General features: G+C 39.9%; 1 protein-coding gene across 2 annotated transcripts in view; it reads left to right on the top strand.

Moving 5' to 3' along the window:
- The window catches only part of LOC129762865 (uncharacterized), a 343,596-nt gene that overhangs the window by 229,716 nt on the left and 86,426 nt on the right, over positions 1–27,454 (top strand). For both annotated transcript variants that reach the window (XM_055761464.1, XM_055761544.1), the window contains exons 7-9: positions 3,096–3,309; positions 4,424–4,772; positions 19,055–19,275. In XM_055761464.1, coding sequence (XP_055617439.1) covers positions 3,096–3,309; positions 4,424–4,772; positions 19,055–19,275 — 784 coding nt within the window. The remainder of the gene's footprint in view (positions 1–3,095; positions 3,310–4,423; positions 4,773–19,054; positions 19,276–27,454) is intronic.

Here is a 27,454-nt window from a genome sequence, read left to right on the forward strand (position 1 = left end):
CCGTTGGGATACTGCTCAGAGTTTATTGACCACCAAGTATAAGTATCGTGATAGCGGACAATTCGAAATGTGTTGACATAACAGCCGATTTCGTTAGCAATGGCATTTTATTCCTGAACGCGATGCTGACTATTATTTTTATTTGCCACTTCGTTAAAACAAGTGAGTAAAAAAACTTTTTAAGTTAAACGGTTTCATTGTGATTAAACATAATAATGTACTAAAAGCTAGAAAATAATTAGGCAAGTAGCAGTTAACAGTTATCACACCTCTTCTTCATTAGTCTAGGGTAAAGTGACCAGATGGTCAGAGGTCTAACGCGGGACGTAAAAAACAAAACGTTATGTATATATGTTATGTGAACGAGTCTAAACTGATCTGTGTTATTTCTTTCTAAGTATCGGTACTGGATTGCGGTTTTTCGGTGGTTTAGATTTTTTTACGCCTGAAAATCACTCGCTCAATCAGAGTGTTTACGCCTGGCAAGCACGATTGAAATTCTACAATTTCCTTCAATTTACCGAATGGAATGCTCGAAAATTCCAATTCATTTTTCATCAATTTTAATGTATACATTCAAAAAAAGGACTAATTTCGAATGGCGATGAAAGATAATTTAACCCTTTCAGGACCATAAGGTTACGGTACCTTATTAAATCAATTTAGCTATATGTTATGAATCAATAGGCACCCTAAAAACATAATTTATACTAAAAATTCAAAAAACTTTTACCTTTTTTTTTGTTAAATTTATGGCACAAATATGTCCCTATGGTCGCTATTATGTATTGCCAGTAAAAATAATAAAAAGGTACATTCCGAAATATTAAAATAAAAAAATAATTTACAATGGTTACGTGAATATTTAATTAATCCATGATTTTTGCTTGGGACATCGGCGTCCCCGTGGTCGTGAAAGGGTTAATGGAACAAATTTTCCTTAAATATTACGTTCATTAAGCAAAAACAAAACAAAAAAGCACAGCAAAAATGATTCAAGGCTGTTGATTCGCAGCAGCAGCACTGCCAAGCAACTTAATGATTTTTTCATACTGCAAGCTCCACCCACAGCGAAGGATTTGGACATCCTGAGACACTTAGTGTCCGCCAGATATAGCCGATCCGGTGTTTACAACATCTCCCTGCCGCTCCTTAAGCCGGGAGATCGAAGGAACCGGCCAAACGGCGAAGGAGAATCAGGCCAAAATGGACATTTTTATGCGGCAGCATCAGACAAGACCGGCCGTATCTGAGCAGCAGGCAACCACACAGAAGGTGTAGCTTGAGGTGCTGGTGAAAAACTTCTTTCCGGCGAAAGAAGTGAAAAACTTCTTTTCGTGCTCATAATGAAAGACGAGACATACTTGATGCTAGAATTCAACGGGCACTTTACGTTCCCCAGGTAAGCGATGACGTCGAATATATCATCCACATCAAGTTCTCGAAGAAGGTCGTTCTCTGACAGACGTGAAGGGAATGTCCAAGCCGCTCTTCTTTCGAGTCATATGGTGAACGGGGAGATATACATATAGTACGAAGTACTTACCGGAAGTTGCGAAGGTGATGTGGTCTTTATGCCGAACCTGGGATCAGCCCATTGTGTCAAAAGATCACTGGAAGATGGATCGGCTGGAGATAAACATTGTCGCGAAGACCGCCAACCTTCCCAACATTTCCCAGCTGCGACCGACAGAAAACTTTTGGGCGAATGGCCAAAATGGAGAGACAGCTGATCACCAAAGCCACGAAAAGGTAATAGAACATGCTGACATACAGCTTTTCATCGGTCATGGTTGAGGTTCCGGCCAACTTCCGTAAGACCGCCCAGGGCTTCATTTACGATACTTCATCAAACAACCCTGCCTATTCCTGTCGAGTATACACTAGTTCTTCGGACTTATTTAAAACGTTAAGCCCTGACCGAGCCAGGGAACCGAAAATGAACTAAATATTCGTCTGACTCACGTTGATCCCTGCGGATCAATAGGGGGCTTTTATAAAAATCATTTTCCAATTTTGATGCTGTCGCTTCCAGTTGACACTCTCGAAACAAAAAGCCCACTGTCGGTGCGGTGAAATCAGCTCAACGTATTAATCTTTGGATGCATTAGACGCGCTCTTGAACGGTCTGCCAAATAAAAGTTTTTTTTTGAGGTTCAACCATTTAAGAAAATCAACATAATCAAGTTGCAATATTGAATTATATTGATATCGCGGGACATTTTCGTTTCTTTTTCCAAATGCGGGACGTAATCTTACGCGGGACATTTTGTTGAAATGCGGGACTGTCCCGCGTAACGCGGGACGTCTGGTCAGTTTAGTCTAGGGCATTGATAAGACTAAAATATAATCGTGGAGCACGTTGGATTTTTATCCACATTTGGCGACTTCATCATATGTCCCACGATTTTATTTTAGTCTTATCAATGCCCTAGACTAATGAAGAAGAGGTGTGATAACTGCTAACTGCTACTTGCCTAATTATTTTCTAGCTTTTAGTACATTATTATGTTTAATCACAATGAAACCGTTTAACTTAAAAAGTTATTTTACTCATTTTATTTGATTTGAAAAAAATTTCTAATTTCACAAAGTTGACGTTGGTAGAATAGCCTCAATTAAACTGCATTTTTTTTTTCAAAAATCAAGCTGATTTTCGTGGTGTACGCGTATGCTGATTATACATGCAATTTAAAGAAAAACCTCGTACTGAAAATTCTTCTCTTTGGCGCTTACGTCACTTTGCGAGATTACTGCAGCACTACTTTAATTTTTTTTTTACATTTGAGTTCAAATAACGTTGAACATCGACAACACTGCGCTAATGTCACACCCGATACGATTTTGATCTTTCATCAGTAATTGCTGTCAACACAGCAAGCCGTCTGTGCGTTTTGGCCTTCGGACAGACAGACCGGGTCATGACCATTGCTGATGGCGCGGGCATCAGGTGCCATTAAATGCTACTTTACCCTCCCTCGGCCCATATGCCTGTCTCATTGTTTGCCTAGCGGATCATAGCGTAACTCAAATGTTAATGACTAACCCGTTGTATGTGTGTGTGTGTGTTTGTGTGTTTGGCCACTTTCTTCCAGGTGGACGACTCGCACGTTCGACAGCTCCACCATGGCTCGAAAATTAGCCAACGCTCGAAGCAACAACAGCAGCAGCAGCATCACCAACAGCAGCAGACCCTGCCCCCTTCCTCGATGTATCAGCACGGCAAGGTGGTGGTCGATTCGTCCAGCTCTGGCGGGTCGCTAATCGGCACGGGGAACAGCCTGAAGGATCTCAAGGCGAAGGCGAAGGGTAATTAAAGCATTAGACGGAAGGCATTAAGGAAAGGAAAATGTGTCTGGTGGTGGGTGTCGAGGAATGGGGGGAGGAAAAAATAACGGTTGCCCTCTGGAAGCATGGCCGGAATGCGGAATGTGACATGCGTAACTAAGTGTGAAATGAACGGAAAGTGAACATAGAAAGAGAGTGCTTTTTTGTCCGGAAATGGCAGAACACGGTTCAGTGCTTTCGTAATGCCTTTATGTGATTTCTAGGGAACACTTTGACTTTTGAAAGCAAATTGAAAAGTTACAACTTCCGAATGAATTCCAGATTTTTCGAAGTGGACGCATGGTGTTTGACTTCTAACAATTAGCTACAAACTATTTGTCAACAAAGAAGTTGGCAGTTTACTTAATCCCAACGAAACGCAGGACACATTTTCCTTTCCCTCAATGAACGCTTCATTTCACAAAAAAAGCAGGAGAGTGCTTTTTTGTATTTATTTACATCTCATTTGGCCATCTCGAGCAAAAAAACGCCCAACATCATGAAGGTGCACACATGCCGGAGTACACATGTGAACAGGCGGCTTGGGAAACGTTGATTGCTGCCTTCATTCCGTTCCATTTTGCTCGACCAGTGTCGGAAAGGTGTGCTTCAAGATTTTTTTTGTAGTGACCTCATCCATCCAGTCGGTGGCGCTTGTGGGATGTGTGATGAAGTTGTTAAGCAAAATAACTAGGGTTGGAGGGTTTTGGGCTAGTAATCTCCGAGGAAGCTAAAATACTTGAATAAAAAAAAAAGTACCACCCCAAGAAGACCTAAAGCCACCTAAAGAAGGCAAAAAAAAGTTTTTCACTTATTAAGAGATCGTCTTCACTCGCCAGGAGGGAACGGAAAGTAAACGAGTTTCGACTGGAGGATGGTGTTGGGAGTTACGAAAGTGTGCACTTCTCTTGAAAATCCCTCCTATTTGGAGGGTTTACAGTGGGCTTCCGTTTTGAAGCCTCCAATGAAGAGATTACTCACGCTGGCAACACATGATAATTCGCTGCAAAGTGCGGAATGAGTGTGGTTTCCAGGGATCACTTTAATTTTAATTGTTTTTCGTTACTTTTTCATTATCGCAAATTTTTTTTCGCAGCTGTTGACGAGGAACTGCAAGTGAAGGCAGCGAAGGCATCGCTGGCGGCCGGAATCAACGGTTACAATGGATACAACGGAGGCGGTGGCTTCCAGATTCAGCCCAATACCGACTACAATAGCTTCGACGGAAGGTACAACTTCGGCATGAAGATGTATCATCGGGAGCGGAGTGGGGGCATTGGAGGCGCCACCGTCGGGGCCGATCGGATGGGCGATGAGGCGAACGAGGAGGGAGAGGAGAGTGATAAAAAGACTTTTTGGATCAAAAGCGAGCACCACTATTTCGACAATAAGGACGAACCGCAGCATCAGCTGCAGCACTATGACAATGGATATCGGAAGCATCGGTAGGTAGCGATTTATTAGCGCTTTTGAGTTGAATTCCTCAATTTTTGGTGTTTTTAGTGGCAAAAAGTGTGAAATTTGTCTATGTTCTGACTCTTCTTTGTGTTTATTCTAGTATGTACTAGTTGTACTGGAATATTCCTTATCAACTGACTCGGCGAACTTTGTTCGTTGTTAAGTTGTTAATATTCTTGAGATGTCAAAATTTTTCGTATGATCTTCAGCACTTTTTTACATAATACAGGGTGGACTCGATTATATACAGTTGTCGATTTCTTTTCACTGTATATAATCGAATCCTGTATTTAATCAAGTCATAAAAAAAATTATTTGTTTTTTATACATATATTTTTCGTTTTTTGAATATAAAAGAAGAATTTAATTTTTGTTTCATCCCCTTAAAGTCATACAATACAAAAATTAAAAATTCGAATTCTTTCAGGAGGTGATGGAGGATCATATTTGATGAAAGAATGCTTCTACGCATATGTTCGAATTTCAACAAGGCCAGATTTATTGAACTTCTTCTCTGTCTCAGGCTCTGTTTGCCTTGAACTGGCTCTAATTAAAAAAATACGCTGCGTAGGACAATTCTATTGCATCCATTTGAAAGATGAAATAATTTTATATAGTACTAGCTGACAGGGCAAACTTCGTCCCGCCCAAAATTTATTTTTCGTTATCACATCCACGTTTTCTTACTAAGCGCTGATCATGGGCTCAATCGCAGAATTATTCATTGATTGATTTCTAATCTACCCTTTAAAATTACCTTTTATAGTAATTCTTAGTAATTAGTAATTCTTAGTACTTAGTACTTAGTAATTAGTAATTCTTAGTACTTCTACCAAAACTCGACATTATAATATCAGATTATTTTCAGACACAATTCTCGTTCAAGATTTTTCAACCACTTGCAAATAACATGTTTCTCCGTAAGTTCTGATAGAATGTTTTTTACTGATGGATCATGCATTAATGGCTCCACTGGTTTTGACATATTTAACGAAAACTTCAGTCCCTATTATAGGTTGAGAAATCCCTGCTCGGTGTACGTTGCGGGAATGGCTGCAATCTTTCATGCTTTAGAGAAAATTGAATCCTTGTCGATTGATCACTATTTTATCTTTTCAGATAGCCTCAGTTCAATAGAAGCTATCCGTTCGATAAAACCTATGAGAGTCTCATGTTATTTTCTTATGAGAATAAGACAGCTCTTGGGTAGACTAGTAGAAAAATCTTATAGGATTACATTAGCCTGGGTCCCAGCCCATTGCTCCATTACAGGTAACGAGAAAGCGGACTTGTTAGCTAAGATCGGGGCTTTGGAAGGCACCATTTTTGAGCGACAAATAACCTATCATGAATTTTTTTGTACTCCTCGTAGTTATGTACTCTTCAATTGGCAACACAATTGGAGCGAAGATAATATGGGTCGCTGATTACATACAATTATTCCCAAGGTATCGACAAACGCATGGTTCAAGGGATTGAATGTAGGTCGGGACTTCATTCGCGTGATGTCCCGCCTCATGTCTAATCATTACTTGTAAGATGCACATCTGTATCGCATTGGGATCGTTGATAGTAATATTTGCGTTTGTGGTGATGGTTATCATGACATCGAGCATGTGGTCTGGTCCTGTAGAAACTTTTATTCTGCCAGGGCTCACCTAACGGATTCACTCAGGGCGCTAGGAAGGCAATCTGACTTACCGGTTAGAGACATCTTAGCTAGTCGCGACCTCAACCTTATGCTTTCTCTTTACCAATTTATCAAAATAAATGATATCTCTGTTTGATTCCTTATATTTTATATTTTAAGGTTAAATTTGACTCTGTAAACGTTAGATAATAAGTAATTGAGTCTGATTAATAAACGTTTTTTGGAGAAAAAACACATGTTTCTCCATTACATAACATACCAAATTTGGTTTTATTTGCTTGATTATTTCTCGAGTGATGCAGAAATTTGTGTTTCATTTGTATGGCAGAACCAGACCCCCCCTTCCCCTTAAGAGAGGGAGAAGGAGTATCTAACCACCATAGATTCATTTATTGCACCCTAAAACCTCCACATGCCAAATTTCATTTCATTTGTTCGATTAATTCTCGAGTAATGCAGAACTTTGTGTTTCATTTGTATGGCACCTTTCTTCAATTTCCGCTTGTTTTACGATTTGGCTGAATTGGGTGATATTGGGAGGATTGTGGTATTTTTCAATATAATCAAACACATTGTCACGGTACTGCTGCAGCACACCTCGACTGTAGTGGCAGGTTGCTAAATCTAGCCAAAACTTCACCGGATTTTTGTGAACCTTAATAAACGGAAGGATAAGTTTCTGCAGGAACTTTTCCCCATACATGTTCGAGTCCATTGTCTTGTTGGTGACGAGAACCTTGGTTTTCTGTCCACAGTTTCAAATCCCTTGCCAAATCAAAAACTTTCCTCGTGCAGTGGCCTTATAGAATTTCAGGTCTGGGAGCTGTCCAGAATTTATCTTCACGTACCTTTCGTCGTCAATCAGCATGTATCCTTCGTATTTCACTGAAACCTTGTTGTACAACTTTCGAGTGCATCTGTCCCGGGTTTGCCTTAATTGTTCTCAATACACTAAACCACAAATTCTGATCGTAAGTTCTTCAACGACGCGTCCTCTGATCCATCGGAACAACAGTTGTACGTTCACGGAAACGTTTCAGAACATCACTCACGGTTGACCTAGCCACTTTCAGCGATTTAGGTACCGGATCATGCCGATTATTTAATGTGGGTATTCAAAATATAATTTCTTCTCTCAGTTTCCTTCCTGCACCATTTGTCCAGAACAAAATCAATTAACGTGAAATTTTTAATGTCGAATGATACAGTTTCCTAAACAAAAGATTTGAGATACGCCTACTACGATCTATCAGGCAAAAAATCTTCACACAGTTTCATACGAATTGAAGCGCTGCTTAGCGAGTACATGATTCAATCGCATGCGGTCGTTGATCACTATTGAGTAGCTCAACTGTGTTTCCCTAGCAGGGCTTGCTTGGTGTGACAAGGCATTGTCGTCAAGAAAAATCAGTTTGTTTTGCCTTTTCTTTCTTTTTTTTCTGATTCTGATTTAGCTTGATGCAGATTTCGATTCAATGCGATATATTCAAATCGTCTCCGGTAACGTTCACTTTCAAAAGTTTCACCGGTTTCCGGCGTCTCCAAACACTTTCGGTGCTTTGCCACGCTCCTCATTCGTCACATCAGAGTTCTCACAGTTGAAGTTTTTGAACCTCCTTCGAATATTGGGATTTTCCGAGAGCATGCTCACCGTAAGCATCCACCAACACTCTATGCGAATCGGAAGCGGGTTTTAGCGATAATAGAACTGCTGCGTTCACAGAAAAATGCGGCTCCGTTCAGTCCGGCGGCAGAAAAGAAATGAGATTGGGAGAGAAGAGTATAATGTTTGGCGAACTAGCGGGATCATTCTTATGTCACTTCGCAACCACAACTGAATGGATTTCTTCCTCTCTATCTTCTTCTTGTTGAAGTTCATTCGTCTTTTGGAGACAGCTCAATCGAAACTTCTTCTGCACCTGCCTTGACAAAGACACTTCATTGTCGTTCGACGCTCTTCAGTAAACCGTGTCCGCTTCGGAAAATATCAAACGACGTTCTTGAAATGGATTTCCAAGCGGGCACCAGCTTATATGCCGATTTTCATTCTTTTAATAGTCTGTTTTCGAAACATTTTTTCAAGCTATTGAAACTAGTTTACGGGTCAATAATTAATAATCATATTACTTTTAGAAAGTTCATCTTTTGAAAAAAAGATCGATCGATTGTGGCATTCGTCAACAAATGATATGGTAACTATATGGTGGAATATTCTGTACACCATATCAAACATTTCTTTTTTGCCGCTATCAAATCCATACCCAATGTCACCAGTTAAAAACAATCCGTATCGAATCGTCATCCACAATTCCACAGCCACCACAGAGTTATTAACATTCAAATCCTTGCACTCCAAATATCACGCTCTAGTTTTCGAAGCTTTGAACTTACACCCTGGTACAGAATGAAAGACGTAGTCTTTCGTAAAAAAAAAAGTGGCGCGTTTACCGATTTGACATCTCTACTGAAAGGCCTTGTCCTACGTCAAAAAAGCAGAGTTTGTACCACTCTAATCCAGAATGGTGTCTCTTAAAGCCGAAGTAAGAAAAACCTGACTGACCAAAACTAATCAGGGTATCCATTGTTGCAGTCTATTTACATGTAACTAAGCGTGAGTGTTTTGAGGCAAAAAATTAGAAAAAAAAACCTTGAATGGACCAATTTTTCTGAATTTTTTATGTTATGTGAAAACATGTTCAGAAGCTATATGAATAGCTTTGGTGTCTTAAGTTTAGATATCTCGTAAATTATACGAAACGAAAGATTGAGATGCAATTCAATAATTTTCTTGAAAAATAATGTGACTCAAAGACTCAAAGACTCAAAGGCTCAAAGACTCACATAGACTCACACTCCCATAGAAAACAAATAGACCTATAAACACAAAGATTCCAATTAGGCTGGAATCGTGTATTTTTAGAATGTCAAATTGAAATCCTACATCAAGAAAATTATCCAAAATAGATAAGGCAAAAAAAACCTCTATCCCTGGCGGAAACCACAACATAATCAAAGCAAGTTCCGATATTTCGATAAGTAACAAAGCTCGTTCCCCACCAGAAGAGTCACGGTAACGAGTTCCTTTGTGTTGAAAGCTGCCAAACTGTAAACAACCACAACTTCAATGGCAGCCATCAACACTTTGGTGCCACTCCAACGCTGCTGCTACTGCTGCTTCACGTTTCCATAGCGAAATCATGGAATGCTTCGATTAAAGTGTGATGATTTTGGCGCTTTTCCCGCGAACACTAAATCGAGCAGAACACTCAACAGGGCGTCGTTTTGGTGGTCGACAGGAAAACTTAAATGACTTTGACAAGTGTAAAGCGTTTTCTGGCGGCTTTAATGAATGCTATTCCGGTTCGATTCAAATTAGTCAATTACCGGAAAATTCCTGTAAATCGATAGCAGCAAAGCGGTATTATATTCATCATGATTTTGGATGCTATCATCGTTTCTTATTTTGTATCCTCGAGCAGGATTTTCCAACCGACATTCAATTACTTGTTGGATCATATTTATCATTGATATTTGTTTTGAATTAATGAAAAGTTAACAACCCCAAAAACATCTGCGGTTACGATGAATTGGGCGGAAAATATCATTCCATCAAACCGAGCTCATGTTCTTGTCCACCGCTGACCCCCGAATGCTTTCCCAGTATAAAGCGCACACACACCAACCCACCCACAAAGACACGATTCTGATTGCAGAACGATACCAATGTCGATTGGGGCCACAATTTTCCGGTTGGACCGGTAGTGGTGGAAGATACAACGGGCGGTCATTGCTCATTTGCACTGTTTGCTTCCGGGACAGTTTACTGCTCGCTGAACATGAGACACCGCCCGACCAGTTCCGTCCCCTTCGTTCCGGGTTGTGTACTATTTGAACATCAGTTCCAGACCGAGGCGCTCCGAGTCGCCACAAGAAGTTGTTGCTTCTCAGTAAACACAATATCGGAAGATAGCACAGCCAGCAGCAATGAGTATCAATCATACCTCTCCCGCATCTCGAGACGGCCTCCAATGGTTCACATTTTCCGTGTAAGCATGATTACATTTGCCTATTATTTATTTCCTAGTGACACGTCCAGAGCACGTATTTGTGGTCTTCCCGCGCCCCCCCACGACTCTGTGTAGGCCATTGTTCTACGCCTGCGGCGTCATCACATCATATGTGCTTGAAAATTTGCGCCTGAAGGTCGCGCTTCGCAAGGTTTTCCGGACTTAATATCCGCTGGTCATCCGTCAAAACGTTTATTAAATTACGTTTCACCACAATCCGATTGGCTGCGATAACGCCAGGTAGCTCTCAACGGCTGACCATAATGCATGGTTAATGTTAAGACTTTTGATAGGGAGGGTTTGAGCCTTTTTTCGCCGCATATTTCGCCATTCGTTCTTTCATTAAACATCCCTTTATTAACAACGTACATGTGATGAAGTCGTTCCCCGCCATCATAATTAATCCCCCCCTCTCAAACCCCCCGAGCGAACGGAAGGCCTGGTTCGCCAAAAATAGCAAAAAGAAAGCTGCTCAATCGAGGCCTTAATCTTAATTTCCTTCGTTGGGTGGCGATGAAATAAAACAGTAAAAGCCCCGGATGGGAAGCGATGAGTGAGGGGTATGGGGGCCACATTCATAAATATTCATCACCCATGTTGTTTAACCCCTCCCCACCGCCAGTCCTTTCCAGTTTCGCGAAATAACGTCCGAACGAGAAAAATAAAACAACAAAATCACTCCTTAATGCTGCCCCAAGTTAACCATGTCGGAGAGAGAGAGCATAAAAATGAAAAATAGCAAAATTTTTGTGTATATGCCCGGGGCGAGACTCGATGCGGTTTAGGGTAAATTTTCCAATGTATTACAATGATTATTATCATCATGATCATCTTCATCCGACCTTCGGTCGGCCATTTTTCCGCACAACAAGAATTCGAGTAGAATGATATCGTTGACATGCTGATGGTTTTTTCCTCCCCAGTTGTCCCATTAACTATTTATCAGTGTGAAAGAACAGTCGTGCTCCGATTGAATCTAGTAGTCTATGTTTTCTTATCGTGAAACAATAGCACTGGTTGGTGGCACCCAAGTTGCATTGTTGCTCCGTGTAATGTATTTTGTGTCACCCATATGAGCCCGTGTAATTTCATTATCTGCTCGTTAAAACAATGCAGTTCCATTTCCGCTGGAAGCTGGGGTGCAGTGGGAGGAGAATGTGTCCTCTCTAGATACACGCGTGGGAGAGGAATCGTGCATCGTTGCAGCTATGTGTTTATCTTCCATCATTGCTTGTTGTCTAGTCGTCGTCGTCGTTGTCGTCGTCGTTGTGTTGACATTATTGGATCTGCGTGGTGTCCATTGTTTGCCATCTTCATATGTATGCGCACACACACACACGCACACACCCAAGCACAAGTAGCTGCAGTTGGGACGACGAACGGAATTCTAGACGACGATGACAGAAAGTGCTCGTCTTCACGATATCTCGACTCGAGTGTTGTCTCTTGTGTATGCAATTGTGGAGCGCCAACAACAAAAGCACAAGGTAACTGTCAGCTTGGTGAAAACCCTTCATTGAATAGTGGTGAAGTAGGCGAACTGGCATGCAGTACGGGGGGGTTGGGGGGACACTTGACAGGAGACAAACCACGCGAGCGTGTTTACTGTATTTCCATTGGCAGCCCCATCAATGACGAATGTCTGTTCGATGGCAATGTATTGGGCTTCCGTTTATCTGGAATGTTCGCCTGCTATTGGGGCATTGATTACTAGCCGGTTTAACGAGGCTTTGATTGATTCCATTGAAGACGTGTCACGCAGTCACACCAATCTAGAATGCATAAGTCAGTATGACAGTGTTTTGGGTTTCAATTGATTTTGTGTTGTTCCTAATTTATTCAAAGTTAATATGATATTATGTTTATAAATATGTTCGAACGGGACTCCGTCCATTCAAACAGATACTATCTTTTGCTGTCTTAATTGCAAAATTACAATTGGTGCCTTGGGTATTGGCATCACCAAATTCACTCACAACAAGCAGTCCTACATCAATATGTAGAAAAACATTACTTCAATTATTTTGGCAGCACTGCACTGTAAATATAAATGGTTATGAAAAGCAAGCGACAAAAGTAAAGAAACTGTTGGTAAACGAAACGGTGTGTAGTTGTTATCAAAACGGCAGATACTGCTGCGTAATACTTACTTGAGTTGGAAACATATTAAACTTATAGATTTCTAAATTTTTAGTATACTTTTCCATTGTTAAACTCGTTAGCAGATGGTGTGATTCGCAAACATAACAATGTAATATTTTTTTTCAAGACTTTTTATGCAAAAATAATTTTATCGTCGGACTAAGGAGTGTGTCGAAAAGTAGTCTCAAACATTTAACACGTTATTATATCTGTTCTAACGGGTGTTAAATAAAAAATGAGAATTTTTTCAATCACACATAAAAAAAAATTTTTCATCGATTTCAGTATTTTTTATTAATAACATAATGTATTTTCTTCAAAAAAATGTCAGTAAATGTTTGAGTAAGGGCCGTGGTCTGCTGTTCGGCGCAACTTTGTCGCGATGCTCTCACAAGAACGTTGTACGGCACATATCCATTTTCCGGATACAATTCCGGATTCTTGTAGTCAGTTGCTTCGTGTCCTTGGCCCTCCAATTGTTTTTATACACTAGGGCACTGAGTGAGCCAAAGAAATCCTCTATTGGGCGGCACTGGGGCAAGTTTGTTGGGTTACGATCTTTCGGCACGAACGGTATCTTTTTCTCCTCAAGATACGCCAGCGTCTTTTTGGCGTAATGGGAAGACGCCTTGTCCGGCCAGAAGACGTACTTCTCATCCGCGTGATGCTCGTTCAGGAACGGCAGCAGGATTTTATCGAGGCACTCTTCTCGATAGATTTGTTGGTTGATTGCCAGACCGCTCGGCTTAAACTAAGACTTTGAAATGCCCCGGTCGGAAATGGCGATGTACAACATAACCTTTTTTTCAGACTTGTGCTTGAACTTGTATTTCACTTCAGGCGGTGTGGATGACTTGTCGCTGGAGTAGTAATTATCATTTCCTGGAATATGCGTTTTGGACAGCGAAATATAGCTTTCGTCGTCCAGAACGAAAGACGTCCCGTGGTATTTTTTGGTCATCCACCGACACTGTGATTTAACCGTCTCAATCTGCTCCTCCGTGTACTCCGGCGACCTCGTCTTCTTCCTGCAGACGACTCCTTCCATCTTGAGGGTCCGATGGATCAATACATGGGAGCAGTCATATTTCCGACCGGCGTCACGCAGGCTGGTTGCGTCCTTGTTGTCAAACAGCTTCTTTAACGATGTCTTCCTATCGTCACCGGACGACCACTTCCGACCTTCCGCTCTACGTTCAGGAAACCCAGGATACGATATACCGTACTGACAGGTACATTTTCTTCCTTAAAATGTGCCACCGTGAACTTTTTTCCTTGCTGGAAATGCGTTTCGTAGAACCGTACAATGCGTTCGCGGAGCAAGTGCTGTTTCGACGCCATCTTTGCTTTGACTAAATTCAAACTAGCAAAACCAAACACGCCTACTGTTTCTAGGGAGCCCAAAGAGCAATTTTCTTGGAGAAAGAAAATTTGACGCTCTTCATTTAAGTTACTGAAAGGTATTGAAAAAATTCTCATTTTTTATTTAACACCCGTTATCAGAGCACGCTTTGTTTACATGTCAAAAATCGAAATACAATTCATTTAGTCGCGGTTATAAAGTTGTTCTCTAAATGTCGCGAAATGATTTGGAAACTGAAAAGAAAATGTAGTACAATTGGTGCACCGAGAGGGATGTTACATACCACAAAATAGCAAAAAAAATAAAAGTTTGTCCAGAAAACGGTAAACGAATCGTCGCAAAGTTCGGTAATGAGTGTTCTTTCGAGGATCTCCGCAGAAGTGTACGAAACCCCGGACCAAGTAAACACGGATTGGACCGAAAAGTTGTAAACATTCAGAAGAACAAGTCTGCATGGTTTTGCCAAGAAGTTCAAAACCAGTGTTGCGATGATTCAGCGGGTTAAACAGAGGCATGGTCTAAAAACCTAAGCAGGGCTAAAGACTATACTGGGCAATTGTCAAGGCCAAGTTCAAGAAGGAAGGTACAGTGCCTGGAAATATGTCAGAGTTCAAGAAGAATTGGTCTGCAGCGTCCAGAAAGTGCACGAAGACTACTGTGCAGAATTTGATGAGTGCAGTGTCTTAGGATATCAACAAATATTCACGAGTAACGAACATGATTTTATTTCAGTGTAAATGACTTTTTTTCAGCTTGAAACTACCCTCATTATATTGATGACAATTACAAACGAGTTCATTTTGTTCATATCGCATATCGCATGTGCATGCATCATGCACAAATTGCTATAATGAATGTATGCGGCATTAAGTGGGGTTCATAACTTCGCTGTTATTTATACTTTGAATATCAAAAGCAACAAATTGATATTCATCACATTCGAAACGATATTCGTTCTGGCATCGATTTTGAGTCGAAATTCAAAAATAAAAAAAATAGTCAAGCTGGACCGTTTAGAGAACAAAAACGCCAAATTTCGATGAAACGAACTTTGCAAGAAATCGCGCAGGATTTTGTTTGGTGAGACGGTAACAACGGCAAAACTAAAAACCAACCGCACACGGCTGCCTCAGGTTAAAAGTAAACAACAGCTGATATTCATTTGGCTAAAATGAAATTCAATTCTGGCATCTTGAATAATCAAGATGAACATGACACTGGGTGGAAAAATGAACTTCAAAACATATTGAAGAACAAAAGTTCATTTGCTCATATTCACTGGTTGTCTGGATCTGTCATTTTGATTTTCGTTTGGAATATATAGGTTTTCGATGCAACCTAGCCCGAAAATCTATGCATTTGAGCTTAGCGAAGATGATTTTTTTTAACACTGGATGATTTGAGCTAAGGTCCTGTCATTTATTAGAAATCAAGAATAAGCTCAATTTTTCCATTTCATTACTATTTAAACTTTAATAAAATTTACTTTTGTAAACACTTTCTGAACGTTCGCAGTTTTATTTTGATATTTGAAAGATCAAGACTACTTTTCGATACACTCCTTATATCCAAGTAGTTTCTCAGTATCAGTGACCAAAATTGAGTCTCCAACGCTCATAAAAACATCATTTCCCAACGAAACAATCCACAGATTGTGCCTTGCAGCACCATTCTTAGAAAAGAATATCCAAATCGGTAGCGTGATGGTGGCGATGGCAACTCCTGCCGAACAACTTTCCATTCCGTTCATCACCGCAAAAAACAGCTTTCAGCGCTGCAAAAATCTGGCTTGAAAGGCGCTGCAATTTGACGACACATTCAACCCGGATTCAATCTAAATGAGCTTTGCAAATGTAGCGTTCGTTCAATGTAAACTATGTGAAGAGAAGAGATATTGTGGTTTAAGCTCTACCCGTTTTCGAATTAGTGGGCATCAATAAGCCATTTGCGATTTCAAATCACCGTCCTAATCCAGCAAGACCGCAACTATATAGTTCGTGATGAATAATCGTACGTACGCGTTCATTGACATCGGGAAATAAATGGCGACATTCCATCGGCTTGTATAATGTTCTCGCGAGGGCACGAATTAATCATTGTTTGACCGTTTTCAACTGCTTCTACAAAACTATGCAAGCCCAATTGACCCTTTCATTCCGTTAGGTGAAAAGTGTTTTTGTATGATTGCATTTTGAAGCAAATATAGAATCACCTGAGGCTGTAGTGTGTGTCATGTGTTGTTTTTTTTTCTAAATAGAACTTGTATGAATGTAGGAGGAGTGTATTCGAAGCCTTTTGTTAATATTTCCACTATTCCATTATTCCATTATTCATTGGTATCGAGTGAAGCCTCTGTGTGTGATATCAGCATTAGGAAATAATTGTGTTTGCTTGCTAGCTGGATTGAGACCGTGATTTGAAATCACAGGTGACTTATCTACACCCAATAAGTTGAGAACAGGTGGAGCTCCACATTGCAACATTGTCAAACAAAATGTGTCATAACGCTGGCAATGTGGTTGTATGGTAACCTGTTTTCTGCTCCCTTCATTGTAGCGTTTTGACGCCGTTTTGTGTTTTGATTGATTCAGAACGGAAAAGATAGATTTACGACATCTACGGAAAATGAGTCAAATGTTTTTTTTTTGACGAAAAATTTCAAAATTGAGCAATTTCGATTGCTTATGGTTTGCTTGCAAAACAAGCCACATAAATAGAATTTATCTGTTGCCTGCAATACACATCATGCCGGAACCGACCTAGAAAAGGTTGCTCGAAACCGACCCTTTTTTATTGCTTCGTAATTATTTACCACGCCCATACAGGTGCTTGTCGTCAATGACTCGCATGGCTCGCACAACTCTGGCTCATAGGGCGGCGCTCGCTCCCGGGGAGTGCAATTAGACGCTTTTGTTTTACTCTCGTCCATCGTCGGTGGTGTGAACATGTTAAAGCATGTATTGTAAAGCATGTATTTGCGTCTGTGTTTGTGCATGCGCGCGTACCTGCGCTTGGGTGTTTGTTTTTGTGTGTTGACCGTTGAGCGTTGAGTTGAGCGTTTAGCGTTAAGCGTTGAGTGTTGAGCGTTGAGCGCTGAGCGTTGAACGTTAAGCATTGAGTGTTGAACGATGAACGTTGAACGTTTAACGTTGAGCATTGATTGTTGAGTGTTGGCTTTAACTATTGACTGTTTCCGTTTTTCGATAAGCGTGTCGTTCCTACACTTCCTTTATCTAAGTCCACTCCACTAACTCCATTTTCATGTTCTTTTACAATGAACCGGAAGTCACCATATTCGATTCCAAAATGGCATCGGAGTTAAAATGTGCAATTCAACGCCGAAGTCGCCAAAAAACATGAATTTTGTGTGAAGAATGGCCGTTGCAATTCAGGGGGTCGGGTCAGGGCCACCTCTCCCTATTTATAGTGGGCATTGATTGTCGGAATGAGTTCATTTGTTCACATCATGGCTTTACCGGAACAATCGTGTCACTATTCGATCTTGCTCGAAACGAAAATCTTGTCTATCAGTCCGAGAGTTAGCAAAATTTTTGAAATTTCAGAAATCCACGCTATGTGACACGTTCTGAAACGGCAGTCCGTACTGCATAGAAGTGGTTACAGGATAGTAAAATTGATGCATAATCAATAGAAAGTGTCTACAGTCAAACCAGACAAAAAATCTGTTGCAGATTACCTTGTTCTTATTTTTGACGCTCATTTATTGTAGTTAGAAATGCTGGAAGGGCATTCAAAAGAAGCCCGCCTTAACAAATTTAAAATAATCAATCAAAAAAATCTAAAGCAGTACCAGAATTCGAGCGAAAAAGGTGCTGCTATTCCAGCACATCTCGGGTACTTCAGATTGTTATTTTCGTCGTAATCAGACACAATTGTCCATTGTAGATTTTCGTAAGAAATCGTATCACACGAATTCTTGGTAGAATTTTTTTAGAAAAACAATTGGTATTCCCCATCTACCTTCATTGTGCCCATAAATTATCCAGCTCTAGAGACACTAATCTGGCAATCTTCTTCGAAAGAACAAACTGAATGCAGGATATATCCCAATTGATAGCTTCCTAATTTTACCACCCAACCAACCTAGAGCAATTTGGCTCGTTTTTCACCGTCACCGGGAACTCTAGATAAGCGTTTTATTTATTTATTTATTTATTTATTTTACGCCAACTCTGCATGGCGTATTGGCGTCGGTTGGCATTCGTCGCACTCTCTCGAAATTGAGCTATAAAACTTTTAACTCTACACGAAACGGTGGAACGTCGGGAGGTCACCAGCATCCGACCACCTCCAGCACATGTTACACGCACAAATTACGTGTTGATCAACATGCTTCCACATCCCAGTCTACACAACCAGAAGTGTCTCCGACTGCGCTCACACAAAAGTCATCATCAATTCTCGAAGTGTCTGATAAAATTTTCACAATTCAAGCCATTCTTTTCTCCTGTGTTTCCCCCCGATTTATTTTTTTTTTTGGAATCAAACAATCCTTCTCCGAAAAAAGCAGACGGCCATTTATTGCTGGGTAATCCTTCCGATGCGACACACTCACACCAACGGTGGGGGGAAAAAGAATTTTCCTTTTATCTCTCGCTTTGTCTCATTCTGTAAGGAAGAAAACTCGGAGTCTGTTTTTCTTACCAGGGGTAGACTTAAATTGGCTTGTTTCGGAACTTTTTTTCCTGCTGTCAGGAATTCATTTTTCTTCTGCCTTCTTTCTCGAAAGAAGACGAAATAACTTACTCTCTCGACTCTCACCTCGGAATCTTTGTATTCGGATGATCACTTGAAAAGTTGGCCTTATTTCTTTCTCCATATTTGCCGCGAGAATGATTTTAGTTTTCGTTTTTTTTTCTTCTTCTGCATGCAAACTTAGTCATTCCACGGAAGGAATTTGAATAATGATGTGTGAGAAATGGGGATGAAAAATTCACTGAACTTGTCCCGGAGAAAATAATACCTGACATTTGTGTCATCTGATGGATTTTCTATTAACTTTCTTGTTTTTTACTGTTTCCGCAGCAATTCGTACGAGCACAAATACCGAAGGCATGTGTCCGACGCGACCGGGGAAGTACGCAAACTGCATCGAGTCTCCGCCAGCTACAGCCAGCTGTCGATCCGGATAACGGAGGCACTCACGAACAACCTTGGCCGGATAGAGATCACGTGCTTGGCGACGATCCCCGCCCACGTGAATTCGGGCGAGGAATACGCCGATTACAAGACGTCACTCATAAAGAGTAAGTATATAATCTTCATCCTCGGCTTTGGTTCAACCTGTTCCTGCGGTCGCTGTTGTCTTCGGTCTCAGTCCGGGACGATTATCAAAAGCATCTGCAGTTCAACTGCAGCTGTTGCAATGCGTTTTCACAGCAGAGATAAAAGGACACCATTTTTCTCTGGAAATGTTTTTTCTTCTACTTCAGTTGACCTTTTTCTCCGCGCGAGGGTCTTTTTCCCGCATTACCGTCATCATCTTCATCATAATCATCATCCAACTATAAAATATTTTTTTCCAACTCGTTTGTTTCATCCCTCCCGCCCCATTAACCACCCCTCTCGAATCCTTTCTTTCTCGGGGCACTCATTTATGTCTCATTTGTTGTGCATAGACGAGTAGATGAGCAGTGGGGAAAAAAATGCGGAGAGATTAAAGACTTGTAGCTCTTCGCGCTTCCTTTTACATTCCGGTGGATGTTCCGAGCGAATGGCGGATGAAAGACGCCCGGCCATCAGAGGAAGGGAGGAAGGAGCTGGACGGCGGGGGACCATTGTCACAAGGCACACAAAGGGCGTTTTCGCTCTGCGTTTCTGTGCCGCTGGGTTTACTCTAGTGGACAAACAGATAAAAAGTGGCGCTGTATTATTTCCTGTCGGTTGGTCTGTCGGTGGGGTAGGACCTTGTAGCCTCTTCCAGCAAACGGATTACGGAATGGATCGTGCATCGGGCAAGTAATTGCAAGGGGTATATGTCTAGATTTCACACAAATTGAATTGCAACCTACTTCCAGTGTTTTTTTATCCGCGGTCGTGGTCGTTGACGCCCTGTGGTTAAAACGGTTGTTTTTATGCTCAACTGACCAAGTATCTGTATTGGGAATTATTTCGACTAGATGAGTTTTGGATTTCAAACTAGGGATATTAATGAGGGCAATGTCGATGTGTACGATTCGATGTGCAAAATATCAGGAACATACAGCCATCCCATGCCGAACCGATATAGTGGATCTCAGATTTTCGTCAAAAGTGGTGATTTTGTTCTTCATTGCCCATTGCCTTCATTAGACCCGTATTTTTTAATTTTATTCATTTCCATTTTAGAGTGGTCCGAAAAATCTTTTTTTTTCCATTTTTTCACAAAAATTCATTACTTTTGAACTACTAAACCGATTCACATGATGGACATATCAAATTAAAGTCTTTATTTTAAAAAAATACCACAGTTGCAGAAAATTTGAATTTCAATTTAGTTATTATTTACAGTATTTGTTTTTTATAGTTTTCATGTTCTTGGAACCAAAGGCGCTATATTTTTTAATATTTTTTCTGAAAAGCTGAGGATTTTTCATATAACAAACCTCGGAACCAGAGAGGCTTTTTTCAGTTTCTTAGTTATGATTTTCCCAATTTAACCGATGGTCCTAAAAAGTTTTCCCTTTTTTACCAAAAATGCCTTTTTTTAAAAATTTATTACTATTGAACTACTGTACCGATTTAGTTAATCGATATATAAAATTAAAGATAGTTAGCTAGCCTTGTCGCATACATCCTGTCTAGTCGCATAGATATATTGAAAAAAGATTGAAAACATGTTAACTTTGAAAAATTATAAATTATAAACGAAAAATAACACATGTCTGATTTTTTTTATATGTTGTGTAAAAAAAACCTCAGCTTTCAAGAAAAAATATAAAAAATATATAGCGTCCTTAGTCCCGGAATCATGTGAACCATAAAAGCTAATAGGGGAGAGGGGGGCACATTCGGACACTTTTTTTCCTTGATTTTTAATATTTTTGGTAAAATTTAAAAAAATCGTGAATTCATCCTGGTTGGCATTTGGTCATCAATGTATCATATGTGCGTGTGAGAGGTGTGCGTTGATGCGATTACGAATGGTTTATTCGAATTTTTGGAAATTACCTTTTTGTCCAAAAAAAACTTTGTATGGGGCAGTTTCGGATAGTCCTGGGGCACAACAAAAAACAAAAAATTAAAATTCTCTGTTTATCAACAATTACTTCCGTTTCCTCTTATTTCCAGCATATTCTGCATTTTTCTGTTTATCAGTATTTGTCTGAAAGGAAATTGCTTGCTATGAGAGTCAGTGAAAATTCGTGATTTTGCTTTCTTCCGTTTTCTAGTGGTGGTTTTCCGCCTGCAGTATTTTTTTCAAAAAAGAACAACTAACTGGTTCCAATTTGGTATGTCGATCATCTAAATCGGTTTTGTAGTTCAAAAGTTATAAGTTTTTGAAAAAAGTAATTTTTGGAAAAAACGAGAATAAAAGATTTTTCAGACCACTATAAAATGGAAATGGTAACCCTAACGAAAAAATAAAAAAAAACCGTTTTGCGATAAGGAACAAAACTGTAACTTTTCTCGGAAATCTAAGAACCACTACATCGATTTGGCATCGCATGGCTGCATACAGACGGAAATAAAAGTTCATCCACTCTAACGTAGGTATCACTTGCGTATTTTTTATTAGTTGTACGTAGTTGAGATTTCTTATGCCAAATAACACCCCTTGAATGTATTCAAAGTGACAAGCTCTAGAATATGCGAACTACAGTGCAAGTCGGTAGAAATTTCTTTGACGAAAAAAGGATTTGGTTGAGGACTTTAATATTTTTTCCCATCAAGAATGATTTTCTCAGTTTTTCTAGGGTCTAACACGTCTAGGTAACACGTTCCGCCCTACCAGAGCGGAACGTGTTAACTAGAAATCATAAATCCGCGAAAATCAACTAAAGTAATGTTCCTTAACAGTGTCTCCCTAATGTAAAAGCGCAGCTGCTCTTCCGTGGTGGCAATCGATTTCGACCCTCCCAGTTCCTGTTCAGCTACTGTATAGTGGTTTACACCCAAACTAGCATTATCAGGAAGCATTTTCGGCAGTAATCATGCCATTTCGAGTCTTGAAGCGTCAAATGGGCAAATGAAATCATCTGACCCCCAACGCTTCAAAATGTTTGTATGTATGGAAGCAGACATCTCTTTTTTTTCTTTTTTCATCTTTTTTGGGATTGCACCTAAACAAAAAAAAGTCCAAACGACATCAACGGGGATCGAACCAAGGCCGGATGGATTGCAAGACTGTTCAACACGAACACGCTATGCACCTGATTATGAAATGGAGTTGGAAAGTGTTTTCTAAGAGTAAAAAGGAGAGCATGAAGGAGAACCATATCTATCTCGGTCCGGGCCGTGTATGTTGCAGAGTATGCGGAAAGCTTATTTGTCTTTTGTTTCGCTCGCTCACATTAATTTTATATTGCTATACCATATATAGTATACAAATGCTTACCAGTATTTGAGAATCATGACATTTTCTGTCATGTTTAGGCTCATTTAATATCATAAATCGGGATGACCAAACATGAGCTAAAAATCAATTTTGGGTGTACGAAACATTGCACGTTGCTGTTTGAAGTTATCGTCAGCGAAGTAATTCTTATTCAATTCAAGAGCTACATCTCTACCTATTCGCAGGGCTTCACGCCTGGCAGGTCGGTCGCCGCGAATTTGTTGAACTTCATCAATATGTCAATATGTCGATGTTATCTATACCGATCTGAAGGTGGCTTTTAAAAAGACCGACCACAACGTACTTTTGGCTGAACTGTCACATATCGAGTCATCTGCAAAGCACGTTACTCGATGGGAAGAAAACTGTGCGTTGTAATTCACGGCTGCGTTTCTTCGTGCTTCTGTAATTCGTCTGGAGTGCTTCAAGGAAGCTACTTAGGCCCTTTGTTGTTCACACTGTTTTTCAATGACATTGCTGCGAAATTAGGGTTAAACCGCAAACTCATGTATGCTGATGACTTGAAAACATATTCCGGGTGATCCACTCAGCTGAAGACTGCCAACGTTTGCAACATCTGCTGAATTTGTTTGTTGACTGGTGCCATCTAAACAAACTGCTCGCCCATGACATTCCGTCGTTCGAAAAGTCCGTTGCTGTTTGAATACTGCATCGACGGTACTTAGCTCGGATTTGTTTTGAGGATTGCGAAGGACTTTACTGACCCATACTACTTGAAGTCCGTATATTGTGCACTTGTACGACTAATTACCCGTTATTTGGAACCCAAATGTGGTTTTCTGTACTCTGAGGAGAGAGCAAGCGCGCTTTTCGTACAAAATACAGAGTACTCCCAGAGGTTACGATAAAATTTTGGGCAAACAATAAGCCTCATCTCATTTCATCACATTCTGTAGAGCCCTCTCGTGCACTTTGTTCGCCTCAGGATGTGCCAGTTGGCCGTTTCCTGACGAAGGCTGAATTATTCTCGACATGGCGGAGCTGCCATCTTTCCCTTTTCCGGTTACCGGGATCGTGTTTTCACCGTTTTATTTGCTGCTACTGCGATTTCCGGCTTTCGATAGAACAGATAGAACACGATCATGCAACCATCTCGGAAGATGTATAAGGAGCTGCTCACGAAGTTCTATTGCGTCGTTACAAGAAGGGGAAAGGGGACAGACATCTTTAAGGCCATGAAACTATTCAAGTTCCCCTTTTCTACGATAAAGACATGTAAAAAACGAGCTATTGTCGATAATATTCAATTAAATTAAGAACCTGCAGGCACAATTCTACACCCACATTGATTTTTAGCTCGTGTTTTGTCATCCCTATTTATTACATTAAATGAGCGTAAAAATGACAGAAAATGACTCACAAATACTGGTAAGCATTTGTATAATATAAATGGTACGGCAATATAAGATAAATACGAGCGAGCGAAACAAAAGATACGTTTCAAATAAGCACGCATTACTTCGCCACATATGTACACGGCCCAGAACGAGATGGATATAGTTCTCCTTCATGCTGGAAAGTGTCTTCTAAGAGTAAAATTAGAAAACACTTTCCAACTTCAATTTGTAATTAAATGTAATATTATCATGCTTCTGCGTAACAGCATCATTAGCAATGTGGATAGCGTGGTCGTGTAAAACAGTATATCATTCCAGCCGGTCTTGGTTCGATCCCCATTGACGCTGTGTGAACTTTTTTTGTGTGTGCTATCCCAAAAAAGATGAAGAAAGAAAAAAGAAAGAGACGTCTGCTTCCTTACATACAAACATTTTAAAGCGTTGGGGCACATATGACATTATTTGCCTATTTGACGCTTCGAGGCAGGAAATGACATGTTTTCTGTCGAAAATCAAATGCTTTCTGACAACGCTAGTTTGGGTGTACAATACCACCAAACTGTCCAGATTTTCGTCGCATAAAAAAATATTGGACAATTGTTAAGTGTAAATTGAAGGATTGTGGCAAAACAATCGAAACACCATCTGATTTTAAGAAGTGAGTGAAACTTGAAAATATTTTTTAAATTGTATATAATCGAGTCGGTGTATAAGGGGCTGTCCACATACCACGTGGACAGAAAAATCATGTTTTTGAACACCCCCCCTCCCCCTCCGTGGACAAACGTGGACATTTACTATACCCCTCCCCCTGTTATCCACGTGGACATTACACAAATTATTTCTAAAAAAATCAAAATATAATTGAACCTCTCTCAAATTTCATTTTGGGATTGATTCTATTTTGTGTTCTATAGTTTTATGGATAAAAATGTTAGCTTAAATATTAATAGCGGTTTATTTTAAATTCGTTTATTCTCTCTCCAGCATTCTCCGGGAAGTTATTTGTATCGCTCTTTAGTTTCTTCTAAATTCCATTTATGCTGTCAGGTTGTTTCTACCGCTGAAATCCATATAAAAAAATCACTTGAGAATCTATTCTCGGGAGTTCTTTTTTTCTTATACTTATTATCATTATTATCATAATCATATACAATTATTTGCCGACGAAAATTGGTTGAGCTGTAACAGTTCGGCTGAAAAATTCATAAGGTTGACGTCTAGATGGAACCTCTTGCAAAAATCTACTTGACTATCACAAAGCACCATCATGGATACGGATAGTTGAAAAATTTGACAGCAATCGGTCGATTGGTTCGTGAGTTACAGCATTGAGAGCGAAGCAACTTTTATTATTGTGAAAAAATTGAAAAATCACAAACGAATGAAAACGTTGGCAACATTGCATGAATTGGGCTTCGAATTGCTTCCGCATCCACCGTATTCTCCAGATCTGGCCCCCAGCGAGTATTTTCTGTTCGCAGACCTGAAGAGAATGTACGCTGGCAAGAAATTTAAGACCGATGATGAAGTGATTACCGAAACCGAGGCCTATTTTGAGGAAAAACCGAAAGATTACTATAAAAATGGTATCGAAAAGTTGCAAATCGTTTTACTGTGTTACCTTATATACTTTTCAGCCGAACTGTTATATGTTTTCAAAAAAAAAAATCAGACAATGAAATCTAGGGCTTCATTACAAAATCGTTATTGGAATCGCGAGACAATGCAGCAGTGATAAAAAAATCGATATCGGTATCATCATGCTGTTCAAGTTATAAGAATGTCGTGTTAAATTATGTAGTGTTAGTTTGTTTAACACACAAATGGCGGCTCAAATGAACAATAAACCTGTATCGTGATCGCTGGCTTCATCTACTAATGATCTTTCTGTTCAACCTCGCAAGACTTGGAAAATATTAGGTTGTTCCCGAATTCGTGCCGACTTTAAGGGAAAAAAATCCAAAGTATCATTCTTACAGACACACAATTATTCGAATGTATTGGGTCATTTAAAAAGTATTCGCGTTTTTCTGTTTAATTTCTGAATGTTGTTTTGATGTAGTACTACGTCTAAAAATTTCGGACGCTTATAGCTCGATCATTTCTTAATAGATCGCAAATATGTTTGCAAGGTCTGGGATAATCCATGGATGCATCAAAACTTCCCAACTAATCGCCCTAATTTTTTGGTGCGTCATCAAAGATTTATGTGACACTTTTCTGTTGATCGATTCTGGTGGTTTCTTCCATAATCGCCTCGTGAAATTTATCCAGTTGTGAACGGTACAACACTGAATTAACCTTTTGACCATGTAACTCCTCATAATCGGAGATTCGCTTCCAGTTCCACCATACACACCGCGTCCCTTTTTGTGTAATCCTGGCTTTGATGTTATTTGCAGTGGTTTGTCTTGCTTATTCCATGATCTTTGCGAACAATATCGTATTTTACCCATTTCTATACACCGAGATCGATTTTCTGATGAAAATTCAGTCAAAAATTTACAAAATGTAGCGAAAATTTACTATAATTCATGTGGCTTCCAAACATCGAGTTTCTTTGTGAAGTTTTTTTTTAATATTAATTGGTTAATTCTTATGCCTAGTTTACACAGTGTAAGGTATTGCTGAATCGATCCTTCCACAATTTCAAAGCCCAACCTCCCAACACTTGTTTGGTTTCTCGTAAAAAACTGGACAAGGTTCTCTTCCATGCTACCCAATGAGTCGAAATTATTGCGCTCAAGAAAAGTGGCCTGAAAAATTGATGACCAGAAAGTGCAATATCTGGTGATGATGGCGGGTGAAACAGCACTTCTCAGGCAAACCTAACATTTTCGGCCAGGTTGTCAAAGAGAAGGAAGATTGACATTGTCCTGATGGAACATGACGTCTATTTTATTGGCTAATTCTGTTAGTTTATTTTGGACTTTAGTTTCGTTTAGTTGTAAGCAGTTCTTGTTAGAATCTACCGAAGCTCTGTAGAAGCACATAAAACGAAATTCCATTCCAATCTCACCAGACACAAGACGCAAAAGTATGGAAACGATATATTGTAGCGTTCTACGTGACCAAGCTTCACCAGGTGAATTGTTGTTACTTTTTCTTTGGTTCATCACCTTTGGAGTTCTCAGAAGACAGATACAACAACAAAATCCGTACCTAAGAAAACTATGTCGCGCACTTTTCAAATTACAAGATTCTAACATACTTTGGTGGTATCTTCGTCCTGGCGGAATGTATGATCCTCTTCTGCCAATGTAAATAAATCCATCACTCTCAGTTTATGTGCGTTACTCTCAAAATACACATTTCAGCGAAACAGTTCAACAATATGAAAAAATATGGTCTCTTATTGATAAATACGGAGTACTCGCAAGAGGCGGCAAGATTGAAATTTGATAAAAATGCAGAGCAGATTTTATTCATTATTGATTATGGATATTAATGTATTTTCAAAAATATTCATTTTATGTATCCACGTGGACATTATCTGAACCCCCTCCTCCCTCTCCGTGGACAATCGTG

This window comes from Toxorhynchites rutilus, chromosome 1 (genome assembly GCF_029784135.1).
Source record: "Toxorhynchites rutilus septentrionalis strain SRP chromosome 1, ASM2978413v1, whole genome shotgun sequence".
In the NCBI taxonomy this organism is placed as follows: Eukaryota; Metazoa; Arthropoda; class Insecta; order Diptera; family Culicidae; genus Toxorhynchites; species Toxorhynchites rutilus.